The sequence below is a fragment of the Petromyzon marinus genome, unplaced genomic scaffold, assembly GCF_048934315.1.
Source record: "Petromyzon marinus isolate PM22_M1 ecotype Great Lakes invasive population unplaced genomic scaffold, UKy_Petmar_22M1.pri1.0 PM_Scaffold_182, whole genome shotgun sequence".
Classification (NCBI taxonomy): Eukaryota; Metazoa; Chordata; class Hyperoartia; order Petromyzontiformes; family Petromyzontidae; genus Petromyzon; species Petromyzon marinus.
The window spans coordinates 85,001-95,905 of record NW_027423149.1 but is presented as its reverse complement, the minus strand read 5'-3'; the positions used below and the strand labels follow the sequence as shown (position 1 = coordinate 95,905).

Genomic DNA, 10,905 nt, shown 5'->3' with positions numbered 1-10,905 from the left:
AACCATCATCCACGATAGAACTACCATCCATGATAGAATCATCATCCATGATAGAGCCATCATCCATGATAGAACTACCATCCATGATAGAACTAGCAAGCCTTAAAGCAACCTCACCCATTATAAAACCCTAATCCATTAAGGAACCCTAATACATCATATAGCCACCATCCTTTAAAGCAACCTCATCCATTATAAAACCTTTATCCATCATATAACCCCACTCCATTATAAAATCACCCACCCACCCACTCACCCACCCACTCACCCACTCACCAACTCACTCACGCACCCACTCACCCACCCACTCACCCACCCACTCACTCACCCACCCACCCACCCACTCACTCACCCACCCACCCACTTACCCATCCACCCACTCACTCACCCACCCACTCACCCACCCACTAACCCGCTCACTTGCTCACCCGCCCACTCACCCACCCACCCACTCACCCACCCACCCACCCACCCACTCACACCCACCCACCCACTTACCCATCCACCCACTCACTCACCCACCCACTCACCCACCCACCCACTAACCCGCTCACTCGCTCACCCGCCCACTCACCCACTCACCCACCCACCCACTCACCCACTCACTCACCCACCCACCCACCCACTCACCTACCCACCAACTCACCCACTCACCCACCCACTCACTCACTCACCCACCCACTCACCCACCCACCCACTCACTCACCCACCCAACCACTTACCCATCCACCCACTCACTCACCCACCCACTCACCCACCCACCCACCCACTAACCCGCTCACTCGCTCACCCGCCCACTCACCCACTCACCCACCCACCCACTCACTCACCCACTCACCTACCCACTCACCCACTTACTCACCCACCCACCCACTCATCCACCCACCCACTCACCCACCCACTCACTCACCCACTCACCCACCCACTCACCCACTCACTCACTCACCCACCCACCCACTCACCCACTCACCCACCCACTCACCCACCCACCCACCCACTCACCCACCCACCCACTCACTCACCCACCCACCCACTCACCCACCCACCCACACCACCAACTCTACCCAGGGGGCGTGGTGTGGGTGGAGCCGGCCTCTAGGCCACGCCCCCTCAGGCGAGGCTCGAGGCGGTGGCTGCCGGCGGCTTCAGAGCCGCGCGGGGGACGGGGGGAGGGGCCCCCTTGGGCCGCACCTGGGGGGGAGGGGTGGGAGGGGGGAGGGGAGGGGAGGTGGGGGGGAGGGAGGGTTAGTGGGTGGGTGAGTGGGTGGGTGGATGGGTGGGTAGGTGGGTGGGTGGGTGGGGGGGTAGGTGGGTGGGTGGGGGGTGGGTGGGAGGGTGGGTGGGTAGGTGGGAGGGTTAGATGGGTGGGTGGGTAGGTGGGGGGTGGGTGGGGGGGTAGGTAGGTGGGTGGATGGGTGGGTGGGTAGGTGGGTGGGTGGGGGGGTAGGTGGGTGGGTAGGTGGGTGGGGGGGTATGTGGGTGGGTGGGGGGGTAGGTAGGTGGGTGGCTGGATGGGGGGATAGGTGGGTGGGTGGGGGGTTGGGTGGATGGGGGGGTAGGTGGGTAGGTGGGTGGGGGGGTAGGTGGGTGAATGGGTGGGTAGGTGGTTGGATGGGTGGGTGGGTAGTTGGGTGGGCGGGTTGGTAGGTGGGTGGGTCGGTGGATGGGGGGGTAGGTGGGTGGGTGAGTAGGTGGGTAGGTGGGTGGGGGGTAGGTGGGTGGGGGGGTAGGTAGGTGGGTGGGTGAGTATCAAGGTTGCCGGGTCTCCGTACCTGTGGCGATGATTGCATGGATGGTATCACAGCGTGCATCACGAGAGGCTGTCAGACACACACACAGTCACACAGTCACTCACATACACAACAACAACAACAACAACCGCCATTCGCCACTAAGTGGCGGTGACGTCACCACGACGCTTGTGCCAGGCTATGTGCACCCTGAGGCCACGTGAAGTGTCGAACGCCCACTGGCAGGAGGTCACTGGGCAGACCCAGGTGCCACGGGTCGACTGACTGAGATGACTGGCTGATGCACCACCTGTGCCCCCTACTGTGCCAACCTGCTGTGCTTTAGCCACCCGGCGCTCCGCTCGTTGTTGTGAGCGTCGCTCCTCCGCCCTCCGTTGTTGTTGGAGGGCGACTGCCTCCAACTGCCCAGTAGCATCCTTCACGAGCCTCCTCCACAGAGGCCGATCTTGACACCGCTGGTACCAGTCATCGGCAAGTCCACTCAGCTCCACGTCCTCCTGTACCACATCACTCCATCTCTTCTCTAGCCCGTGCCGCGCCCGCTTAGCCCCCTCAATCCGGCCAAAAAAGCTGTTTCGGCATGCGGTGGCTGGGCATGCGGGCTACATGACCCAGCCATCGCAGCCTTGCCTGCCGGAGGAGCTCACCGATGGGACTCTGCCCAGATCTTTCAAGGATTTGTGAGCTCCTCACACAATCCAGTCTGGTTAAACCCAGGATGGATCGTAGGCAGGCCAGCCTAAATGTTTCTAACCGGCGAAGATGTTCCATTAGGGGGTCCACGTTTCGCAAGCGTAGAGAAGGGAGGGAATGACCGTGGCCGAGAAGACCTGAAGCTTAGTGCGGAGCGACAGACCAGGTAGCTTCCACACAGCGTTACGCAACCGATGAAAAGATATTGCCGATCGACTGATTCGGAGTGAGACCTCTGCTGGTAAACTGGAGCCAGTCATAAGCACACTGCCCAGGTATGGGAAACTCTCCACTCTCTCCACAACTGCCCCATCACCGATTGGGAGTTGTGGGGGTGGAGTGTCCGATGCTACAAAATACCCAGGAAGGTGCTTAGTTTTGGTGGGGCTGATGGTAAGGCCCCACCTCTTAGTGGCACGCTCCAGTCTCAGCAGCAGCGTCTCCAACTCCTCCTCTGACTGAGCAGCTATTACCAAATCATCAGCATACATAACGTGGTTGAGCAATAGGGAGCCATCCCTTGACCGCACCCGGGCATCGATCAGCCTCCCATTGTATCTGTACCAAATGGAAATTCCTCCGGTACAGTTACTGAAGGCTTCACAAACTACGTGGTCGAAATAGATGTTAAATAATGTGGGAGCCAGAGGACATCCCTGTCGCACCCCAAGGTGTACAGGGAATGGATCCGACTCCCGGCCACGTAGTTTTACCCGGGCCCGCTCACCATCATGAAGGTCCTTAATGATCGTGAGCAGAGGGTCAGGTACTCCAAAAGCACGAAGAACGACCCAGAGCCCAGGCCTACTGATGGTATCATAGGCCTTGACCAGGTCAATAAAGCAGAGATGTAGGTCTTGTTGGAATTCCCTACACCTCTGCTGTAGCAGACGGACAGAAAATATGGCATCTGTGCAGGACCGCCCTTTCCTGAAACCGCATTGGGGCTCCGCAAGCCTCTCCTCAGCGTGCCTGGCAAGGCGATGCTGAATAAGCCTTGCCAGGACCTTTCCCGGCACACTCAGGAGTGAGATGCCCCTGTAGTTGTTACAGTCTGTGCGGTCCCCCTTCTTAAAAAGGGGGACCACCAGGGCATCCTTCCAATCCTGCGGAACGCGTCCAGTGGTCCAGACTGTTGTTATGATGTCATATAGGGCAGTCTGTGCACAAACGCCACCCTCCCTCAGCATTTCGCTTGGGAGATCATCTCTGCCCGCTGCCTTTCCTGGTCTCAGACTCCGGATCGCCTTCAGTACTTCCTCAACAGATGGCACCTCAGCCAGCCACTCACAGGGGGTGACTTCTTCCAATATTTGAGGCACTGCAGCCACAGCAGGATCATCCTCACTTTGCGCCACGATGTTTTCCTGGCTGAGGGATTTTCCCTCCACCAGGACCTCACAGAAATGCTCAGCAAATCTGCAAACCTGTTCCTCGGGGTCGGAGATTGGATCACCGTTCTTTCCCCTAATGACGGTAATAGGTGTGGTGCTGCAGGTTACTTTTTTGATGGAGTTAAATAGAGATTTGTGATCACGGGCCACTGAGGCAGACTCCATCTCCTCAGCAACCCGCGACCACCACCCATCCTTGCAGCGCCTCACGGCTCTCTGAACCTCCGAGCGAAGGCTGCGGTAAGCCTCCTCATTCTCTGACGTGGGATTCTGTAGCCGATGACAGTGGGCCTGTCGCTTTTTCTCAACCATCCTGAACACCTCCTCTGTCAGCCAGGGTCTCTGGGGAGGTCTGGACCGCGTACTCAAAGCAGCCATTGCAGCTGCATGAGTCACAGTCCTAAACCTCGCCCATTTACCCTCGACATCAGGAGGAGTCGGGGACGATGCCAATCCCAGCCGCAAGCGATGATGAAATTCTCGTTTGCAACTTTCATCAGATAACTGAGACCAGGCCACTTAAGGTTGGAATGGGGTCCTGGGTGTACACCCACCACCGGAGTGGAAGAATGGCAGGCGCATCTTACAAATGACTAGTCGATGGTCAGAGGGCAGATCAGCTCCACGGTAGGTCCTGGTGTCAAGGACATGGGCTTGCATCCGCTGGTCCGTCACTATGTAGTCCAGCAGATGTTCTTCCTTGGACCCAGCATGCATCCTTAATGTTGTGTGGATGCGCCGATGCCGGAACAGCGTGTTGGTAATTACAAGCCCATGGGCTGCACAAAAATCTAGCAGCCTCCTACCGTTGTTATTGAGCTGATCTGGCCCATGCCCTCCAATCACTCCAGACCAGGTGCCAGTATCATGACCAACTCGGGCATTGAAGTCACCCAACATGATGACTCTATCCCGAGGGGCCACTTTAGCCAGCACCTGTGACCGGAGGTCATAGAAGGCATCTGACTCATCCGCTTTGCCTGCATCCCTCCACGGATGTTCATCTTCGGTGGGGGCATAAGTAACCACGACCACCATTCCTCGCCTCCGGTTGATGGGAAGGCGAGCCCAAAGTAGCCTGGGGATTACAGCTTCCCACACCTCACCGCCACGCTCCCACGCCCCCTTCATTCTTTTGTTCAAAAGAAGAGCCACACCCTGTTGTTTGGCAGTCTGCTGCCCCGAGTAGAGGACTGTCCACCCCTCATGGTAGCAGGAGCCAGAGCCGGTCCACCGGACCTCCTGAATGCCACATAGATCCAGGCGGTACCGGTCCAGCTCCCGACAGAGGAGTGGCAGCCTCTCCTCCGCAGTGAGCGTTCGAACATTCCACGTGGCCACCCGTAGTGGCTTTTCGTTGTTTCTGGAGGAGCCCCGAGGGTAGATATTCAATCTCCTGGCTCCGCCAATTGGGGTTTAGCCAGGAGACGTCATAGACGCCTGGCCCCCCGGGGCCTCCGGCACAAGCTTATTAGTTACATATTTCAGTTTAACTCGTGGTTTCGTGGTAATTAATTGAAGGTGGAGGGGTTACCAGCTCCTCGCCCCCGTCCAGAGCCCCCGTTTAGCCCCTGTGGTGGACACATATGCCATGAGGGGAGGAGCCAATCAAAATTGGATCTCCCCCCACAGCACTGTCCACGACAGACTTGCCCGTCCGGCACCGCGAGGAGGTAGGGGGTTGTTTTGCCGGACACACACACACACAGACACACACACAGACACACACACACACAGACACACACACACAGAGACACAGACACACACACACAGACATATACACAATGACACACACAGACACATACACACAGACACACACACAAACACACACACAAACAGACACACAGAGACACACACACAGACGCACACACACACACACACAGACACACATAGACACAGACACACACATAGTGACACACACACATACACAGACACTCACACACATACACACACACACACACACAGACACACACACACAGACACACACACACACAGACACACACACAGTGACACACACACAAAGACACGCACACACAGACACACACACACAGACACACACACACACAGACACACACAAAGTGACACACACACACAGACACACACACACAAACACACAGACACACACAGACACACACACAGAGACACAGACACACACAGACACACAGACACACACACAGACATACAGACACACACAGAGACACACAGACACATACACAGACACACACAGACACACACACAGACACAGATAGACACACAGACACACAGAAACACAGACACACACAGAGACACAGAGACACACACACAGACAGACACACACAGACACACACACAGAGACACGGTCAGCACACAGACGAAGCTCCTCCAGGTAGCCTCTAGCAGGGCTGTAGGGGCAAGTGCAGTTAACGAGCAGCACCTATGAAGGATACCGGCACTGCAGCACACAGAGTGGGTCTCTATGAGTCTCTATGGGTCTCTGTGGGTGTGGGTCTCTATAAGTGTGGGTCTCTATGAGTATGGGTCTCTATGTGTCTCTATGGGTCTCTATGGGTCTCTATGGGTGTGGGTCTCTATGGGTGTGGGTCTCTATGGGTCTCTATGGGTGTGGGTCTCTATGGGTGTGGGTCTCTATGGGTCTCTATGGGTCTCTATGGGTCTCTATGAGTATGGGTCTCTATGGGTGTGGGTCTCTATAAGTGTGGGTCTCTATGGGTGTGGGTCTCTATGGATCTCTATGGGTGTGGGTCTCTATGGGTCTCTATGGGTGTGGGTCTCTATGGGTCTCTATGGGTCTCTATGGGTATGGGTCTCTATGGGTGTGGGTCTCTATGGGTGTGGGTCTCTATGGGTGTGGGTCTCTATGGGTCTCAATGGGTGTGGGTCTCTATGGGTCTCTATGGGTGTGGGTCTCTATGGGTGTGGGTCTCTATGGGTCTCTATGGGTCTCTATGGGTCTCTATGAGTATGGGTCTCTATGGGTCTCTATGAGTCTCTATGGGTCTCTATGAGTGTGGGTCTCTATGGGTGTGGGTCTCTATGGGTCTCTATGGGTCTCTATGAGTCTCTATAAGTATGGGTCTCTATGGGTCTCTATGGGTCTCTATGAGTCTCTATGAGTATGGGTCTCTATGGGTCTCTATGAGTATGGGTCTCTATGGGTCTCTATGAGTCTCTATGAGTATGGGTCTCTATGGGTCTCTATGGGCCTCTGTGGATCTCTATGAGTGTGGGTCTCTATGGGTCTCTATGGGTCTCTATGGGTCTCTATGAGTATGGATCTCTATGGGTCTCTATGGGTCTCTATGAGTATGGGTTTCTATGGGTCTCTATGGGTCTCTATGAGTATGGGTCTCTATGGGTCTCTATGAGTATGGGTCTCTATGGGTCTCTATGAGTCTCTGTGGGTCTCTATGAGTATGGGTCTCTATGGGTCTCTATGGGTCTCTATGAGTATGGGTCTCTATGGGTCTCTATGGGTCTCTATGGGTCTCTATGAGTATGGGTCTCTATGGGTCTCTATGAGTGTGGGTCTCTAAGGGTCTCTATGAGTATGGGTCTCTGTGGGTCTCTATGGGTCTCTATGGGTCTCTATGAGTATGGGTCTCTATGGGTCTCTGTGGGTCTCTATGAGTATGGGTCTCTATGGGTCTCTATGAGTATGGGTCTCTGTGGGTCTCTATGAGTATGGATCTCTATGAGTATGGGTCTCTAAGGGTCTCTATGGGTCTCTTTGAGTATGGGTCTCTATGAGTTTGGGTCTCTGTGGGTCTCTATGAGTATGGGTCTCTGTGGGTCTCTATGAGTGTGGGTCTCTATGGGTCTCTATGAGTATGGGTCTCTGTGGGTCTCTATGAGTGTGGGTCTCTATGGGTCTCTATGAGTTTGGGTCTCTGTGGGTCTCTATGAGTATGTGTCTCTATGGGTCTCTATGAGTATGGGTCTCTGTGGGTCTCTATGAGTGTGGGTCTCTATGGGTCTCTATGGGTCTCTATGAGTATGAGTCTCAATGGGTCTCTATTAGTATGGGTCTCTGTGGGTCTCTATGAGTATGGGTCTCTATGGGTCTCTGTGGGTCTCTATGAGTATGGGTCTCTATGATCATGGGTCTCTATGGGTCTCTGTGGGTCTCTGAGTATGGGTCTCTATGGGTCTCTATGGGTCTCTATGGGTCTCTATGGGTCTCTATGGGTCTCTATGGGTCTCTATGAGTATGAGTCTCAATGGGTCTCTATTAGTATGGGTCTCTGTGGGTCTCTATGAGTATGGGTCTCTATGGGTCTCTGTGGGTCTCTATGAGTATGGGTCTCTATGATCATGGGTCTCTATGGGTCTCTGTGGGTCTCTGAGTATGGGTCTCTATGGGTCTCTATGGGTCTCTATGGGTCTCTATGGGTCTCTGTGGGTCTCTATGGGTCTCTGTGGGGCTCACCAGATGGTCTCTGGTCTGGGCGGGCGGTGGAGGAGGTGGCCGCTTTGCCTGCAGAGAATCAACATCATCATCAGCATCATCATCAGCAGCAGCAGCAGCATCATCAGCATCATCAGCAGCAGCATCATCATCAGTATCAACATCAGTATCATCATCAGCAGCATCATCAGTATCAACATCAGTATCATCATCATCAGTATCATCATCTGCATCATCAGCAGCAGCATCATCAGCATCAACATCATCATTATCATCATCATCAGCAGCATCATCAGCAGCATCACCATCAGCAGCAGCAGCAGAAGCAGCACCATCATCATCAGCATCATCATCATCAGCAGCAGCAGCAGAAGCATCCTCAGTATCATCATCAGTATCATCCTCATTAGCATCATCATCAGCATCATCAGTATTATCATCTTCAGTATCATCATCATCATCAGTATCAACAGTATCATCATCATCATCATCAGCAGCATCATGAGCAGCAGCAGCATCATCAGCAGCATCATCATCAGGTTTATCATCATCAGTATTATCATCATCATCATCAGTACCAGCATCATCAGCAGCAGCAACATCAGCATCATCATCAGTATCATCATCATCATCATCAGTATCATCATCATAATCAATATCATCATCAGCAGCATCATCAGCAGCAGCATCATGAGCATCATCATCAGTATCATCATCATCAGTATCATCAGCAGCAGCATCATCAGTATTATCATCATCAGCAGCATCATCACCAGTATTATCATCATCATCAATACCACCATTATCATCAGCAGCATCATCAGCAGCATCATCAACTGTATTATCATCATCATCATCATCAGTACCACCATCATCATCAGCAGCATCATCAGCAGCATCATCATCAGTATTATCATCATCATCAGTACCAGCATCATCAGCAGCAGCAACATCAGCAGCATCATCAGCAGCAGCATCATGAGCATCATCATCAGTATCATCATCATCAGTATCATCATCAGCATCATCATCAGCAACAGCATCATCAGCAGCAGCATCATCAGCAGCAGCATCATCATCAGCATCATCATCATTATCATCAGCACGATCACCAGTATCACCATCACCACCATCACCAACATCACCATCACCACCACCATCATCACCACTATCACCAACACCACCACCACTACCATCACTACCACCATCATCACCACCATCATCACCATCAGCACCATCAGCACCACCCCCACCACCACCACCATCATCACCACCATCACCACCACCATCACCACCACCATCACAACCACCACCATCATCACCATCACCACCATCACCATCATCACCATCACCGTCATCACCACCACCACCATCACGACCATCACCACCATCACCACCATCATCACCACCATCACCACCATCACCACCAACATCATCACCACCATCACCACCACCACCATCACCACCATCATCACCACCATCACCACCATCACTGTCATCACCACCATCATCACCATCACCACCATCACCATCACCACCATCATCACCACCATCACCACCATCACCATCATCACCACCATCACCATCACTACCACCACCACCATCACCACCATCACCACCATCATCACCACCATCACCACCATCATCATCACCACCACCACCATCATCACCACGACCACCACCACCACCATTACCACCATCACCACCACCATCACCATCATCACCATCATCACCATCACCACCATCACCATCACCACCATCACCACCATCACCATCACCACCATCACCACCATCATCACCATCATCATCACCACCACCATTATCACCACCATCACCACCACCATCATCACCATTACCGTCATCACCACCACCATCACCACCACCACCACCATCACCACCATCATCACCACCATCACCACCATCACCGTCATCACCACCACCATCACCACCACCATCACCACCATCACCACCACCATCATCACCACCACCATCACCGTCATAACCACCATCACCATCACTACCACCACCACCATCACCACCATCATCATCACCACCACCATTATCACCACCATCACCACCACCACCATCACCATTACCGTCATCACCACCACCACCACCATCACCACCACCACCACCATCACCACCACCATCATCACCACCATCATCACCACCATCACCATCACCACCACCACCACCACAATTCACCACCACCATCATCACCACCATCATCACCATCACCACCATCACCATCACCACCATCATCACCACCATCACCACCATCATCACCACCACCATCACCACCATCATCACCATCACCACCACCACCATCACCATCACCACCATCATCACCACCATCACCACCATCACCACCATCACCACCACCACCACCATCACCATCACCACCATCATCACCACCATCACCACCATCATCACCACCACCACCATCACCACCATCATCACCATCACCACCACCATCACCACCATCACCACCATCACCATCACCACCATCATCACCACCACCATCATCACCACCATCATCACCACCACCATCACCACCATCACCACCACCACCACCATCACCACCATCACCACCACCATCACCACCACCATCATCACCACCACCACCACCACCATCACCACCACCACCACCACCATCACCACC

At 53.8% G+C, this 10,905-nt stretch overlaps 1 protein-coding gene across 1 annotated transcript in view; it reads right to left on the bottom strand.

Annotated features, from left to right (window-relative positions):
• Positions 1-1,021: 1,021 nt before the first annotated feature.
• LOC142922835 (disintegrin and metalloproteinase domain-containing protein 28-like) overlaps positions 1,022-10,905 on the bottom strand; it is a 94,878-nt gene continuing 84,994 nt past the window's right edge. Inside the window, exons 9-11 of the mRNA XM_076063754.1 lie at positions 8,265-8,312; positions 1,773-1,820; positions 1,022-1,191 (exon numbers count right to left, since the gene is read on the bottom strand). Coding sequence (XP_075919869.1) covers positions 1,111-1,191; positions 1,773-1,820; positions 8,265-8,312 — 177 coding nt within the window. The 3' untranslated portion in view covers positions 1,022-1,110. The remainder of the gene's footprint in view (positions 1,192-1,772; positions 1,821-8,264; positions 8,313-10,905) is intronic.